This window comes from Carcharhinus amblyrhynchos, chromosome 34, assembly GCF_965287045.1.
Source record: "Carcharhinus amblyrhynchos chromosome 34, sCarAmb.v2.hapA, whole genome shotgun sequence".
Taxonomy (NCBI): Eukaryota; Metazoa; Chordata; class Chondrichthyes; order Carcharhiniformes; family Carcharhinidae; genus Carcharhinus; species Carcharhinus amblyrhynchos.
This window is the reverse complement of record NC_137357.1, coordinates 10035810-10053174: the sequence shown is the minus strand read 5'-3', so window position 1 is coordinate 10053174 and position 17365 is coordinate 10035810. Positions and strand designations below refer to the sequence as shown.

The 17365-nt window shown below is 45.1% G+C and overlaps 1 protein-coding gene across 3 annotated transcripts in view; it reads left to right on the top strand.

The window, feature by feature from the left end:
- Positions 1–13117, top strand: part of tacc1 (transforming, acidic coiled-coil containing protein 1) — a 106199-nt gene extending 93082 nt beyond the window's left edge. For all 3 annotated transcript variants that reach the window (XM_080216914.1, XM_080216915.1, XM_080216913.1), the window contains 7 exons: positions 2108–2251; positions 2564–2640; positions 4934–4977; positions 6522–6682; positions 6822–6928; positions 10537–10657; positions 12078–13117. In XM_080216914.1, the coding sequence (XP_080073040.1) occupies positions 2108–2251; positions 2564–2640; positions 4934–4977; positions 6522–6682; positions 6822–6928; positions 10537–10657; positions 12078–12146 (723 nt within the window). In that variant the 3' untranslated portion in view covers positions 12147–13117. The remainder of the gene's footprint in view (positions 1–2107; positions 2252–2563; positions 2641–4933; positions 4978–6521; positions 6683–6821; positions 6929–10536; positions 10658–12077) is intronic.
- Positions 13118–17365: the final 4248 nt, after the last annotated feature.

Sequence of the window (17365 nt, the reverse complement as noted above, 5' to 3'; positions counted from 1 at the left end):
ACCTTCTCATCACAATGCAGCAGGAAGTGATGAGAATGCTTGCTGCTGGGAATTCTCAATCTTTGCTGCTTGTTGGTCAACCTTGAAGTACAGTAAGAAGTCTCACAACACCAGGTTAAAGTCCAACAGGTTTATTTGACAGTAAACCCACAAGCTTTCGGGGTTTGCCCCTTCGTCAGCTGAGTGGGGAGATCTGGTCTCAAACAGAGCATGTAAAGGCACACACAGTTTACAGAATACTGATTTAGAATGCGCGTCTTTACACCTAATCAGAGAGGGTTAAGCACAGGTTAAAAAGATGTATCTCTTTAACCTGTCTCTTTAACACATCTCTTTTTAACCTGTGCTTAACCTTTTCTCCACTCACATTGTCCATACCTTTAAGACTTGATTACCTATAAAGACTTGCGTTCCAACCATTATTTTGTAAAGTAAGACTGTGTTTTTATATGCCCTGTTTGGGAATAGAATTCCCACTCACCTGATGATGAAGGGGCAGCGCTCCGAAAGCTTGTGGCTTGTGCTACCAAATAAACCTGTTGGGCTTTAAACTGGTGTTGTGAGACTTCTTACTGAGAGGTAAACAGTCAGAGAATGGGGGCTTGTCATTTTCAGGACAAGGCAAATCTGTTTCTTTGTGAGTTTCCAAAATTTTTTTCATGACTTAATAGGTTGGGTTGCGTTGCCTCCTCTGATGCTGTGCAGTCATGTACAATTCTCTAATAAATGGTGTTGACGCAAGGAAGTCTTTGACGCAGACTCTGGCACAAGGTCTGAGTAAAAGCAATGTTTGTGGCCCCAGTTTTAGTTTGAACATTCCTAACAGTGAAATTTGGATGATAAATGATGCCCCATACTCTCCTACCCGGCTAGATCTGATTCAGCCTTAAAACACATGCTCACATATCATGTCTTTCCTATTGTCAAGAAAGTTGAGAACAGATACAGATGTTTTGCTGAGCACCCGTGGGTGCACAGGTTGCAAACCTTGCTCACATAGCTGGCTGGCTTGAGTGTGGAGAGTAGCAAATGAGCACCGTGTTGTGGTTGAGCAGAATGAGATTAGAAAACGGCTTTAACATTGGCCAAGAACACCTGCTGAGCAAACCTCTGACTCATGGTGCTTCTGGTTCAGACTAGGTGCTTGCATTTCATTTTTGCAAGCTTATTCCCCTTTTTGTGAAACCTGTTACAAGAATAATGTAGATCAAGGTTTCCCCCAAGTTGAGAGAGAAAGCCAGAAAGATGGGCAAGAAAATACCAGCACCGCTGTTAATGAGTAACCACCAGTCTTAGACCTTTTAGGTTCTGTTCCAATGAACTTCATTCCCACCTAAATATTAATCCCATGAAATGACAGAATTGTTTTAATGGATTTTCAGTTTGGTTGAATATATTCTTTTGTGGCTTCATCACATCACCACCTGCTTTCCAAGTGCCCATGCTTCTGCCATTGGTCACACGGCAGGTCCATCCTCGCAGTTAACCACCGAAAAAGTGAAAACACACTTCATTCCTGGCTATCAAAAACCAAACCTTTATCACAAGCTCAAGTATTTCATTTCGTACCATCCTTACAGTGCAGAAGAGGCCATTCAGCCCATCAAGTCTGCACTGACTCTGACCCAGTGTGTTTTACCCTGGCCCTCTCGCCCAGCTCAATCCCTGTAATTTTCTAATCTCCATGTCTCGGGATAATTTAGCAGGGGCAATCCACCTAACGTGGACATCTTTGCAGTGTAGAAGGAAACTAGAGCGGCTGGAGGAAACCCACGCAGACACGGGGAGAGCTTGCAAACTCCACACAGACAGTGACTGTAGCCAGGAATTGAACCTGGGTCACTGGAGCTGTGAGACAGCTGTGTTAACTCACCGTGCCACCATATTATCTCTGCAGAAGTACTCCCGATTTGTTTCAGAATCTTGGTGTAATTTCTCTCCCTGCACACTCGAGGGCAGAAGCCTGGATATTTACCATCAAGAATCCAAGCCAGCGCTGGCAATTGACTAGTTGTTTGCTCTTTAGATCTGAAGATATTGGTGGTGAAGGGCATTGGTGTTGAGAACAGGGTCTGTGAATAATGGCTTTCCTTTTCCTTTGATGCAGCCAGTCCCAGTGCCAGGAATGTGCACCACCGAAAGCATCCTCTCGTTCAAAGCACTTCTGAGTGAGATGGAAGGTTCTGTGGGCGACGAACTCAACAACATCCAGGCAGACAAGACAGCTGTGCTGAGTTTAATCAGGGAAGAGGTAATGCCTCCTCATTTCCAATCAGATCCAATAAGATCATCACTGGCCTCAACTGTTCTCTACTTGTGGTCCATGGTTGACCATCGGGCAATAACAACAAGCCTACTTTTTCTTCTTTGGAATGGGTGTGAATTAGAGGAGGAGAGAGACAGGAGGTTTGTGTGTGATGCTTTTTCAGTGATGCTCAAACTGCAATCAGGAACCGAGAGGGGCATTGGGAATTGTTGTGAGTTGGTGCTGGATCTATGCTGGGTAACAGTGTGTGGAATGTACCAGGTATCACCAATGACATATTGTCCTCTTTCATCGCAGATTGTGGCCAAGGAAATAGAAGTTAATGAATGGAAGCAAAAATACGAAGACAGTCGACAGGAAGTCATTGAAATGAGGTAAAACAGCAAAATTGTTCGATAATGTACCACTTGTAAGATCTTAAAATGAGATGTCATTGTCTTCAGCTTACTTTGTTTGACAATTGAAATGCAGAATGTTCTTCAATCTCGCATGTTTTTGGTTATTTCCTGACAACTTGACATTTTATTGAAGTTAGGAGTTGTGAAGAAAGAAAGGTTTTGTTTATTTACAGAGACACATTTCACCCACGCAGACACAGGGAGAATATACTAACTCTGCACACAGTCACCCGAGGCCGGAATTGAACCCTGGTCCCTGGTGCTGTGGGGCAGCAGTGCTGGCCACTGTGCCATCCCTGTAAGGAGAGAGCCGGGTGGGGGAGACTTCGACTAATATCATGGTTATTTCAATGATTCATTGACACAAGTTGTCAATTTCTTTTAAATTATTAGTTGATAAATTGATCCACATCTGTAGGCACCCACAGCTGGGGTGTTTGAATTCTGTTGCCAGCTTTATTTATCCGTCAGCTATCGTGACCACAAATTGACCGGGTTGTTGCCAAAACTCATCTGGCTCATCAGTGCGCTTCCGGGAGGGAAATCTACCACTCTTATCCAGTTTGGGCCCTACCTGGTCTGGCCTACATGTGACATCAGAGCCTCAGCAATGTGGTTGACTCTCAACTGCCCTCCAAGGGTAACTAGGAATGGCAATAAATGTTGGCTAACCAGCGACGTCCATGTCCCATGAATGAATAAAAAAAAGCGCCGCTTACAATGATGATTTTGAATGTCCTTAAATATTTTGGTCGTGTGTTAGACCAGGTGGACTGCAGTGTGAGGACCCCGCTTTGAAATGGCCTAGCTAGCCATACAAGGATGCAACTCTTACTGCCCCCTTCTGGAGGGTAATTAGAGATGGAAATAAAAGTTAGTTTTGCCAGTGATGCTCACATCCTGTGGATGAATAAGAAAAATGTTGAATCGAATTTGCCTTTGTGCCCTCGCGCCAAGGTGCCTCAACCTATCGATTCTTCTCTTTGCTCTCTGTTCCCCTCACCCAGGCAGCGCTGGGAAGATAGGGAAGTTGCCGTGATATTTTTGTTTGCCTTTCGATTTTCCGCAGACTTAGCAGGACAAAGAAAAGGTGGGAGCCCACCAAACCACTCAGAAGTGCAGCTGAGAAATAAATTGGACAAATGTTCGACCGAATGAAGCCTCCTGCTTTTAATGCTTTCTAATAACATGGTGAGATAAAAATGAGCACCTTACTCCTGTGCAAGACTATTTTTTGATCTTCCTGAGTCTTACCAACAATGATTTTTTTTCTGTATTTCCTGCTGACGTAATGGTCACTGGGACTGAGGAGTTCCTCATACCATGAAACGCTTCGAGCAACTTTAGTGTAACGTGGTGCCATAAAAATCAAAGTTTTCCCAACGACTGAGTTGATTTTTGCCATCACGCATGAAACCCACCAGGAGATGAAAATAACACGATTTCCCTCAATAAATAGCTCAACAAATCATCACAATTATGAGGGTAGCTACTCACTCGGAGGACAGAACAAGGCGATAAGACACGACCAAAGTATTTAAGGACATTCGAAATCACCATTGTAAGCGGTGCTTTTTTTTATTCGTGGGACGTGGGCATTGCTGGTTGGCCAGCATTTATTGCCCATCCCCCGAGTTACCCTTGGAGGGCAGTTGTGAGTCAACCACATTGCTGTAGCCCTGGTGTCACATGTAGTCATGATGTGGAGATGCTGGCTTTGGACTGCGGTAAACGCAGTGAGAAGTCTCACAACACCAGGTTAAAGCCCAGAAGGTTTATTCGGTAGCAAAAGCCACTAGCTTTCGGAGCACTTTCTGCTCCTTCGTCAGGTGAGTGGGAGTTCTTTTCACAAACGGAATATAAAGACACAAACTCAGTTTATTGTCTCCTGTCTGGAGACAATACACATCTCTTTAACCTGTACTCAACGCTCTCTCCGCCCATATTGTCTGTACCTTTAAGACTTGATTACCTGTGAAGACTCGCAATCCAACCATTATTTTGTAAATTGAGTTTGTGTCTTTATGTGCCCTGTTTGTGAACAGAACTCCCACTTAGTGATGAAGGAGTAGCGAGCGCTCCGAAAGCTTGTGCTGCCAAATAAACCTGTAGGACTTCAACCTGGTGTTGAGAGACTTCTTACTGTGTCACATGTAGGCCAGAGATGGAAGGACGGCAGATTTCCTTCCCTGAAGGATGCGAGTGAAGCAGATCGGTTACAAATTGTGAAATCGATTAGCTGATGATTTGTTCCTCTTCTTTTTTGCAGAAAAATTGTGGCGGAATATGAGAAAACAATTGCACAGATGATCGGTATGTCTCCTGTTTCTTCACCTGACTGAGATTAGGACAGTTGTGAGCTGCTCCAACTCCTTTGTAAGAACACAGTAAGAGAGGAGTGCAGCAACGCTGTCTTCATCCACTCTTAACAGGAAGGAGCAAACTCCATTCCTGCCCTCTCTGATAATGCCACATCCCTCTGTGACAACCTGGCTGATAAAACATACTGCTCCCCAAATTCCCCCTTGGGTCACTGCTTCGGGCACAGAAGGAATGAAGAGTGCTGTTGTGATCTCCCACAGGATTTAATGGATGGGACTCAGAAGCTACATGGAGGCCACTTCAGTGTTCTCTGCTCGCGTCACCACTGACTGAGGCACGGGGTTGGGGGGAGTAAATATCTCCCCTTCTCAATGCAAGATTCAAATGAACGTGATTTCAAAAAAATCTTTGCTGCCTTTAAAATGCTGATTGAGGGGAAGACCTTTCCTCTCCCAGAGCTGAATGGTTTTACTGGTGGACTATAATCTGGAGTCTGTTTGTGCCTCTGAAACGCATGTTGGTTCATTGCTTGTATTTAAGACCATAAGCTACCGGAGCAGAATTCAGCCATTCAGTCCATCCAGTCTGCTTCCTCCACCATTCAGTCATGTCTGATAGGTTTCTCAACCCCATTCTTCTGCCTTTCTAGTGGTTCTAGCCCTGTACTTCGAGGGCAGGAGTTAGAAAGAGCTATCAGACATCGAGCGCAGGTGGTCAGAAAAATTGCTTTTCGTGTCACCGACAAGCATTCCTGCCAAATAGTTCTTGAACTAACTTCCAAACAGAAGACAAGATACAATGACGATATTGTTGAATTTTTTTTTGCTTTTAAGTGTCACCAAAAAGTGTACACCTTCAGTCAATCAAACCGAGAAGGTGCAGACAACCTCTGGCAACTTGTCTAAGAGGTAGCCCATTGCCGTGTACGATTCTGGTGCCCATTTGAGGTGGGAGACAAATATTGAGTGGCTCCTCCTTACCCTGATTGATCCAAATGGCTGATCAGTTTTGAGGAAAATGTGCATTCCATTCACATTCACAGACCTGTTCACTGCAAACAAGAGCAACATGCCCAAGCTTCACCCTTCTTGGCAAATTAACTGGGAGCTTGGGAACCCTATTACTTACACCATGGTAACCCATTGACCAAATCAAATTGTTTTGCATTATAAATTGTTGTGATAGTTTAATGTTTGTCCTGTTGAGTGCAAACTGAAAACTTTGGCAACACGTTTCTCGTTCCAGCAATATTCCTGCCGGTTTGTGGCATACAGGGATTGCTCGGAATGTCAAACTAAATGCCAGTGAATTTTAATAAGGGTCAAAAATTTGTGTTGACCTGCTGTGTGAGACAGGAGCCTGTTCTATACAAACTCAATGAATTGACGTATCAACCAATGGCATCACATTCAGCTGTTGCTAGCTGATCAGATATCACCCGTTCTGCGCCACCAGATGAGAGACATATCTAGCCCCGTGTTTGCCCAGTGTGTGAGTTAGTCAGTTTGACCACTCATCTGTTCTTGTCCCTGCAGAAGATGAGCAAAAGAACAAAATGGCTTCTCAAACGTCTGTCCAGCAGTTGATTACGGAGAAGGACCAGGCTCTTGCAGATCTGAATTCAGTGGAGAGATCCTTGTCCGATCTCTTCAGGAGATATGAGAACATGAAAGGCGTACTGGAAGGATTCAAAAAGGTGCCTGTCACACTTCTCTCAAGTCTTGCGTCTAAGAATGTTGAGCAAACTCCCCATGTGAATGTTACAAACAGCAAGTTGGCTTCTGCCACCGTGCATGAAAAGAATAATGATTTTGTTTTCTGTCTTGTGCTTGAAGAATGAAGAAGTGTTGAAGAAATGTGCCCAAGATTATTTGGCCAGGGTCAAACAAGAGGAGCAAAGATACCAAGCGCTCAAACTTCATGCTGAAGAAAAATTAGACAAGTGAGTACATGATACAATATGGAAGTTGTGGTTGCAGATTGCACAATGGTCACGAACTCCATAGTCAACGCTGATTTTATTGTTGGTTAGTTCATAGAATCCGCACAGTGCAGAAGGAGGCCATTCGGCCCATTGAGTCTGCACTGACTCTCTAACAGAGTATCTTAACCAGGCCCTATCCTTGTAACTCCACATATTTACCCCTCTAATCCCCCTCAACTACAAACTCCTTCCAAGGTTTTGCCCTTCCCTATCTCTGGAATCTCCTCCTCCTTTCCTGAAGATCTCAGATCTCTTGTGTTTCTGTAGTTCTGGATTCCCCCACCACCCCCGGATCCCCCTATTTTAATCATTCCACTATTGGCTGCTGTGACCCCAAGCTCTGGAATTCTCTCTGGAAGCCCTTCCATCTCTCTCTTGCTCTGTCTTTTTCTGAGGCACTCCTGAAAACCATTTGACCAAACTTTTGGTTCCTGAGAGTGGTGTGGTTCAGTGTCACATTCTGTTTAATAGCACTCTTGCCAAGTGCTCTGGGACATTCTGCTATGTTCGGGGTGCTATCGAAGTGGAAGTTGTTGCCTCTGATGTTGTTCCAAGACATTTAGGATTGGTACAGGAGACCTGAGGCCTCTTGGAGTTAGATATGATGCACCCACCCATGACCATTGATGGATATTTGAACAAGCTGTGTGCTTGATTTGTTGGGTCTTATGCCCCAGGTTTGAGGGACTGAATGTGCGGGACCAAATTAGAGGGCCGCAAAGCATTTTCTGGGAGCATTTGAGAAGAAATATTGTGGGTTAGAAAGGTTGGGTGGGTGAGAGTTTGAAGGGGCTGTCCCCCTCCTCCCCCAAGGTCACGGATGAAGATATTTATACAGCAGTTTTAATGTGAAACATTCCAAGAGTCTTCATTGGGACATTACGAATGCAATTTGACACTGAGCTACCTGGAGGTGTTTATGCAGATGACCAAAATGTTTGGTCAAGACAAATTTGAGGACCACTTGAAAGAAGGGAAGAGAGACACAGTGGACTAGGTAGGGACTGAGAGCTTTTGGGCCAAGGCAGCTGAAGTCACAGATGGCCATGGTGGAGTGATTAAAATTGGGGATGGTAGATTAATGGAACGCAGATATTTTGGGGTGTCGTAGGACTGGAGGAGGTCAGAGACCAGGAAGGGCAAGGAAGGCTGTGAGTTTTTAAAATTTAGAGGCATTTTTTAACGGAGAGCCAGTGTGGGTCAGTGAACACAAGTAACCGGCGAATGGGACTTGGTGTGAGGCCAGGATACAGTCAGCAGAGTTTTAGACAGGTTCAACCTGACAGAACGGTGCAGACAAGTGTGACTGAGACCACAAGAAGAGAGAGGCCACAGAAGATGGCGTGGTTGTGGGTTTGGTTGTACACGTGGCTGGGAAAGTTTGTGTGGAGGGGAAGTCTCACTCAGAACAGAGGGTGGTGATTTCAGAGGGAGAGGGCAGTCAAAAATGCTGAGACTCAGCTTGAAATCACCAGAGATGAAGCGTTATTTAGGCCAGAGGCCGAGGCAGACCTGTCAGGAAGAAGCATTCCTTTCATTTCTGATTCCGAAATGAATCTAATGTAGGTTTGGAGATGAGTTATTGCAAGGAGAAATTACTCATTAGCAGTTTCAACCCAGTTACAAGTGAGTCAAAGCCCACAAAGCCAAAACGCCTTCAATTTGCACGAAATTTGCAGTTAGACACAAGAGACCAGAGCGGTTAGAACGCTACTCCACCCCAGTACTACATCATTCTCCAATGGATTGGAGTCTTTCCCTCTGGCTCCAGCGTGCTTTCTCGCGCGCTGATCCCCCTGGAATCCTTCATTCCGTTCAGCCACCTACATTAGATTTCACTTCTGGCCGGATATATGCAGAGCCCTACGCATTTCGGAATAAAGTTTGAGGCAAATGAATGGTCCCATGTTAACTCGAGGTGAAACTGTTTGCAAAGGTACGATGTTTAAAGCATGTTTTTAAATGGTCAACATGATTGAGTGTTCCAAATACTCAAATCCATGGCTCCTTCACTTCTGCTCATGACTGTACGAAGCGACTTGTGCTCCCAGTGGATTTGGAGTTGAAGTCACCACAGTTAGAAAATTAAAGTACAAATCTTGTCGATTTGCTCATTCTTCCAAAGTGGTAAATTTGTGGGTGATGGAAGCAAACCTGCAACAGCCGTTTTTGATTGGATTATTGTCATTTGTATTGGGATACAGTGAGAAGTATTGTTTCTTGTGCGCTATACAGACAAAGCATACCATTAATAGAGAAGGAAAGAAGAGGGTGCAGAATGTAGTGTTACTGGCATAGCTAGGGTGTAGAGAAAGATCAGCTTAAGATTTGGTTTACTATTGTCTCATGTATTAATACATCATGAAAAGTTGTGTATCTTGGGTGCCATATCGACAATGCAAACTGTTCATAGAAAACGAAAGGGTGCAGAATGTAGTGTTACAGTCACAGCTAGGGTGTAGAGAAAGATCAAAGTAATGTGAGGAAGGTTCATTCAAAAGTCTGATGGCAGCAGGGAAGGTGTTCTTACAGGGCCTCTGACCCATCCAATATTACAGGGCTCAACTGGTAAATGTTGGGAATTAACAGGCAACATATTCCCAACATTATTTGAACAAATCTGTGCCTAACCCCCAAGACGCTGCTCCTTGTCTGGGAAACTTTGACCTGAAAAAAGAGATGTAGGGCAGGTGTTCGCAAACCAACTTATCAAAATTCCACAGATTCCCTGTAACACTAGTATATTTTTCTGTATGAATCTTAGTTTCACTATTAAATGTAATTATTTCTATTTTATATCATGTGAAACTTGTTGCAGAGTGGTGGTTCTGTTATTTCCTTATTCCACATGCAAATGTAGGGGATAAATTAGAAACTGGTAATTATTGTGATTTGGTGGAAAGGCCCCGAGGTCCCCATTTTGTTGACACAAACTTGGTTTTAGTCAGGCTTGTAACTGAGCTTTATTCAGAACATGTCTACAAAAACCTTAATGAACATTATTAACATTCTTGGGGTTACCATTGAGCAGAAACTCAACTGGACTCAGCATGTAAACACAGTGGCTACAAGAGTAGGTCAGAGGCTGGGAATACTGCGGATAACTCACTTCCTGACTCCTGTCCACCATCTACAAGGCAAGAGTGCTTTTGAATACTCCCCACTTGCCTGGTTGGGTGCAGCTCCAACGACACTCAAGGAGCTCGACCCCATCCAGGACAAAGCAGCCCTCTTGATTGGCAGCACAGCTGCAAACATCCACTCCCTCCACCGTCGACACTCAGTCGCAGCAGTGTCAGCCCCACAGGGTGCAAAGGGCATTGCTACGTCAGTGATAAGTGGTTCTGGCAGAGGGTGGTGCCAGCCGGGACCTTATTTTTTAGTGGACCGACTGAAACCTTCTGACAGACCCCTGGTTGATGAATGAGCCGCACGCACGAGTTCTGAATAGTGATGCCCGACTGTAGAGATCTTCCTTTCATCCAATCCTTCACCATTCCAGTGCTAACGTGTAACAAACCTGTGCTGCCAGCACTCCATGCAGTAACTCTGGTGACCAATTGCAGGGCCAACGAGGAGATTGCTCAAGTACGCGCCAAGGCAAATGCAGAAGGAGCGGCCCTGCAAGCTAGCTTACGGAAGGAGCAAATGAAAGTGGATTCCATGGAGAGGACAATCCAGCAGAAGGTAAAGCAGATGGGGCTGGGAGGTCAGGGTGTTCGAGGCAATGTATTCGTGTGTGAGAGGGGATTGTGTGTGTATCCCTGGGCTAAATCTTAGCCAAAAATGGCAGCGGGGTTGCTTGCAGTGAGAAAACCCAGTGTGTTTCTCTCCAGATCTTGTGACACTGCCAGAAATAGGCAAGAAGATGTGCTTCGTGTCATGATTCAGGGGGGCATGGCTTAACATGCCAGCAAAACCCAACTGCATGGAGGTTGGGGGCACCATCTGATGATAACAGAAATAAACCTCTCCTCCAGCACACCACCGAGGTTTCGGGGGTTCGTCTCCCCACCCCATTACTGATCGGAGGAGGCACTTCTCTACCCCTCCTGCCCCCTCCAGCCCAAACGACCTTTGCCGCTATCCTCAATTCCTCCGCCGTGGGTTGTCAGCCACCACCACAAATGAAGTGAAATCCCTCCCCCTTCCCTCCACCCGATGAGGCTCCCACTGCCCCCCCCCCCCCCCCCATCTCCTTGGCAAAGGTTGGCACGGTGCCAACCTGTGTCAGTGGACATTGCCAGGCCACTGTCTGGCTATGTCACTGCACCCCCCCTCCCCGGGGGCTATACTTACCTTTGCCCCTCCACGATAGGTTCCTGTCTGTATGAACCTGATCTAAACCAGTAGATCAATATCTGGCGAGGATGGGGAGGGGGTGGGCAGGTTAATAAAATTTACATAGATTCAAATTCAAGGTAACACAGGCTCACCGACCTTCCTGTAAAGCAGGAATCTGACCATGTCACCGGTGTGGTGGGGGGAAGGTCCGAACTGGTCAGAGAGATCTGCGACTTGTGGACCTTGAGCCCCTGCTGGCATTGCACGGATGGCTGAAGATGGGCCCTGTCCCCCTATCTCTGCCGATGCATCATCTCAGCATTGAGAGGTTTTGAGGGATGTAGGTCCTGCTGCAGTCTCTGTGACCGTGCTCACAGCTAGAACGTGTGTGTTTGTGGAAATCACAAGGCAAGGAGGAAGGTCTTGAACCAGTTTCTTATCATCCCCGCTCCTCTCCTGAGAGCTGCGGGCATTCCCCTTGACAAATTGGCACAGGTTGGTGAATGCCTCTGGGCTCTTGACCCTCAGAACTGATTTGTCTTCTCACCCAACCTCCAACCGGCATCAGCGCCACATTCTTCCCATCATCTCTCCGGGGTGACGAAGCCTGGTCTCTCCGCTCCTGTTTGATCACCTGGACCAGGGTTGGGACAGGAAATTCTCTGGAGAACACAACTTTGTGCCAGTCTTCGGTTAGCCAAGCCATTTCACTTCCCAATTGCGCGCCAATGGTGAAATGTCCCCCTGAAATACAAACCCCAAAGTCTCAAATGATTGTGTTTTCAAATGGCTTAATTGATGCGATTTCTTTCCTCATTCTCAGAACCAGGAGATTGAAGAGCTGACCAAGATTTGCGACGAATTGATTGCCAAACTAGGGAAACCCGAGTGAAGCTTGCAACCCTGACATTGGACACTGCACGACAAAGCTTTTTGCAGACCTTCATTCCTAAAGCACGCTGCCTTACTTAGAAATAATATTCAACTCCAATGCATCTGGCCCTCTGAAGTGGCTCCACCCAGTAGTCTGCAAAGCACATGTGGGTCTGTCTTCATGCACTGTTTACTTCACAAACAGAAGAGGTTGCCAAAACATTCCCAAGGCTGTTAGCGCCCAGTTTCTCTGACATGTAATTTGCTTTGCCAACACAACATCCTCATCTTTCTTGTCACCCGCTCATATTTGCATCTTCAACTAAATGTGTAATGCTCCCGGGAGGTGCCATCCAGGACCTGGTGTGTAACTGCAACACTAGCCTTTTATCATCAGTTACATGTTCTGCAACTTGCTCCAAACTGACGATAAACCTAGGGAGTGAGTTGTGACCTCCTTCGATACGAAACATTTGGTGTTTGGCAAGAGTCACTCCTTCAAAGACAATGCTTCCACAGCCAGTGCTGTGCTTCCTGTTTGAGTCCTTGACTGTAGAGGTCAGTTCAAAGGGGGTCCACCAAATCCATTGAGTTACTTGTGTCTTCCACCCAATCATTGCCTTGGTGTTTGGACAATCCACTGGCTTTCCATTTTAAAATGGGGACATTAAACCGTTCCATTGAAAATGCCAATAATATACATATTTCAAATAGTTTTTGTGAAAATTGTGTTGAAAAAGTGCTGGCGGTAAACATTGCTTCTGTCTCTCAACATACTAGAGCATTCACGCACATTCTCAATGGGGGATCCCTTCCTCCTAAGACCACTTGAGGTTTGGAGGCTTATTCACTTGAGCACAACCCAAACCCCAGAGCTTGTGGACAATTTGTTTGGCTGCGTGGTAAGTTTATCCTAGGATTGGATTTAACTGAGTGGAATTCCTTGCGAGTTTCCCCTCTCTGGTCCTGTTGACTGTTAACCACCGCCCCTCCCCCCCCCCCCCCCTCCCCTCCGCTGGACACAAGTTCCAGTAGATCTGGGGGTCTCTGAACTGTGCAGTTGAGGACCTGAAACCGTTAGGCATTGGGCCACTGGTACAAGGTCAGATCCACAGATCAGGCATCAATCATACATTGTCTTTTGCATAGCTGTTGGACAGAGATGCTCAAGCTGGTGTGTAGGTGAGCACCTCAAAGTATCGCATTTCAGAATTTGAGGTGAAAGAGCACATTTTTCTCAGGATACTTGCCATTTTGATACTCAGGGGTTTTGCGAGCCTGGGTTTGAGGTTTGAGATGTAAGTGCACGTTGCCGTTGCCGACTGACCCTTGACTTTCCTTACACAATTCAACACAATACACAAATGTATTCACACTTGCACAGGAGCCATACTATTAAGAATGGGACGTGAACACACAAATCTCTGTGTGCATTGTACAAAAAAATGTTTAATATTAACTAAAGAATGTTCTAAGCCCTGAAACTGACTGACTGATAAAGAAGTGCATATACTCAAATTCTTGGTCTGGAGTCTTGTATTTCCTGCCACGGACCCCAACTGCTACCTTGCCCCACCCCCTCTCTTCTGATGCCAGCACAAGTCACTACTGCAAGATACTGACATGCTCACCCCCTAGAGACTGAACCCCGCAATTCTGAACTTTTGTTTTGCCTGCATCGATAATCGTGGTAGTGCCAGTGGAGATAGGGTGTTGGTGATTCAAGTACAAGTCCCTTTACTGTGTCGTTTTTCACTTGTGACTTGCCTGAATGACTTGAACCAGCTCTGATGTCCCTTCATAATTTGTCTTGGTGTTTTTTTTTTGCCTTGGCCATGTTGACCTGCTTTTCACTTTGGTGGGGGGAAAAACCCCCCCTCACCTGCATAGTTTTTATATACAGATATATTTGTCTTTTTATATATGTTAAGGTTCAAAAAGATTTTTAAAGTTGTAACTACGAAAAAAAATGAAAAGATATTATAAAATTTTAATTCCATGTACTAATATATTTTTTCCATTGTCATTGCCTGAATAAAAATGATGGTGAGTTTCACTTGTATCAGCTCCAATGTTCTACCTTCCTCCTTTTTCATTATAATGTGTGGAGTTGCCAGCATTGGACTGGAGTAGGTACAGTGAGGAGTTTCACAACACCAGGTTTTCTTTTTTGTTTTTGTTCCAACTCAATCAAATCGAGTCCAATTCAGAGCCTCAACAAGTTGAGACATTCCTGATCCAAGCTGACAAGACAGGGCTCTCACCTCCGGTCTTGGGCTTGATCTACATGATCCAAGCTGTTTGGACTAGGCGTAGTTTCTCCTCCGAGGCTTGATCTCATTTGCATCTTAGCCAAAAGGCCGAGAAGCCACTTTTAAAAATTGCTTCAAATGAAGCTAAGATGTAACCTAATGACTTCAACCAAGCACAGCATGTCAACACTACCCTGGATCTTCGCCAAAAGGCAAGAAGTTGGCATGAGCTTTCGGAGCACTGCTCCTTCAGGTGACTGGCGAAGGAGCAGCACTCTGAAAGTTGATGCTATCAAATAAACCGGTTGGACTTTCACCTGATATTGTGAAGCTCCTTAACTTTTTATTGTACAGTAACATTAAAGGGATGAGGTACTTCATGTGCCTGGCTATGCAAATGCTTCTCCTTCATGATGTCTCCATCATCATTTGTTGCCATACAAGTGAGGACAAGTTTTAAAGTTTATTTATTAGTGTCATAAGTAGGCTTACATTAACACTGCAATGAAGTTACTGTGAAAATTCCCCAATTGCCACACTCTGGCACCTATTCGGTTATACTGAGAGCGAATTTAGCATAGCTAATGCACCTAACCAGCACGTCTTTCGGACTGTGGGAGGAAACTGGAGCACGTGGAAGAAACCCATGCAGACAGGGAGGATGTACAGATCCCACACGGGCAGTGACCCAAGCCGGGATTCGAACCCAAGGCCTCGGCACTGTGAGGCAGCGGTGCTAACCCACTGTGACAGTTACGAATGGACTTCCCTTAGATTTCAGCAACACACAACCAATGGGTTTGTGCCTTTTTGACAGGCATGAACAGAGAGCAGTCGGCGTGACGGTAGTCACAAGATGAAGTGGGGAAACCCTGAAATGTGGGGGAGGCTGAGAATGAAAAGGAATGAAGCTGCGGCTCCAGCATTAAGGTTAAGGTTGCTTTAGAGTTTTTCTCTGAAGCAACCAGCCGAGCTTGGTGAAACAGTGTAGCATTGGAACATGTTAGTAATGGAGAAGGACTCCTTTGCATCAGAGGCAAATTGTGAAATGATTACACACAGTTTCAACTTGGTGGAAGGGAAAATGCGTTTGGTGGATTGTAAAACCAGCTGTAATCTGATGACTGGAGACTTCCATCACCTTATGATCAGTCTCCAGATGAGGTGCACTGATTTGTTCACCTCCCAGTCAGGACCCCAGTTTTACCTTGCGGCCCCCGTCCCCCGGGTGTGGAGGAATTAGCTGGCTCCCATTCTTTGTTCGATGCTTCTCCTTGGCTGGTCGCAACACACTTGATTTAATTTCCCCCTCTCCCATGAGTATTTTTATCCAGTTAAATGTATTTAATTCTTCAATTTGACCAGGCTTTCTTGAGTCCAAGAGTATTCAAACCCAAGAAAAATAAAAAGAATGCAACACAAACATTCACACTGCTCAAAAATGAGAAGTTTGATGCCCAGATGAAAGTGAAAAATATGTACCGATCTTTGACTTGTCCATGAGTGGCAGTATGTTGCAATGATCAAGTTGGATGATTCCAGCAGAAACTACCTTTGGCAAGTTAGCAGTTAATTTGGAGACTCTGGAGATGGTTGAAAAGCTGTCCGATTACAAAGAAAATTACAGCACAGGAACAGGCCCTTTGGCCCTCCAAGCCTGCATTGACCATACTGCCCGACTGAACTAAAACCCCATAGCCTTCCATGGACCATATCCCTCTGTTCCCATCCTGTTCGTTATTTATCCAGACGTCCCTTGAAACTCATGATTGTATCTGCTCCCACTAGCTCCCTGGCAGCGAGTTCCACCCACCACCCTCTGTGTAAAAAAAAAATTTGCCCTTGAAAAATTTGCATCTAAACTTTCCTTTAGATGGTGCCTTTTGCTGAGCTTTCTTCCAGTGATAGAGAGAGATCCTAGTCTGTAAGCTGTAGGGGTGACTGACTGCTGTCTCTTGTTCCTGTGTTTCTTTCTTTCTCTCTCACACACACACACACACACCCACCCACCCACACGTGTTGGTTGGGATTTTTCTGGCCTCGCTCATCCCAAAATCATAAAATCCCACCCCGAGGTCAAGGGACTTTTCCATGGTCCGATCTCGCCCACTCCAATTCCTGTGGTGGGCAGGGGTGTAATATTCCAGCCATCATTTCTGCAGATAGCTTTTTAAAAATCCTACTTCTCTGTGTATTCCTGAAAGGGAACAAATGACGGGTCTTTCGCCCCAGCGTCAGTTTTCTTTGAACTCAGCATTTCCAAGTTCTAAAATAGAACTCACCAGCGTGTGGATGTTTGCAGAGGTGAAACAATCAGTGTCTATTGTCTGCATAACCACAGGATTTAAAACTTTAGTCTTTTACATTTTCCCTATCTCCCCTTTCAATTGTTTGGTCTGAAATGGGCTTGACACCTTTCAGACACAAGTCTTCCGTGGGTAACCAGGTCCAATCATTCGAGCATTACCTACTATTTTCCAGGAAAGGGTGGCTTTATATTCTCAGCCATCCTTGGTTTAGTGTCTTTGCTCGTATTTATTTCAAAAAAACACCTCACCCTTAAAAAGTTCAATATGCTGGTAGGAAATGCAAGGCCATAAAGCATTGTTGTGACCATCAGCAGTTATTAAAGTAGAGGCGTTAAGATGGGATTCGGGCAAAAGTCACGAGGAAGTTTCAATGCAATGTACATTGAGAAAATGGTGCACATCACTGAAGAATAGGGCAAAACCTCAAGGCACTTTACATCCTTTTCAATTCTCTTTCCATGATTATTATACATCATGACATTTTTGTATACAACATCTGCATCCTATTGGAGCAGCCCATCCCAATTCCTGCTCTTGAGAAGTAGTTGGTGAAGAAATGAAAATGAATGTGTTGCGGGGAGAGGTAAGGAAGCTATCGCTAAGATTTTTATCCACCTGTTTCAACTCTGGAATTGCTGCTGCTTATCTCCATGTTGTCTTCCAGCCTTGAAAAAACA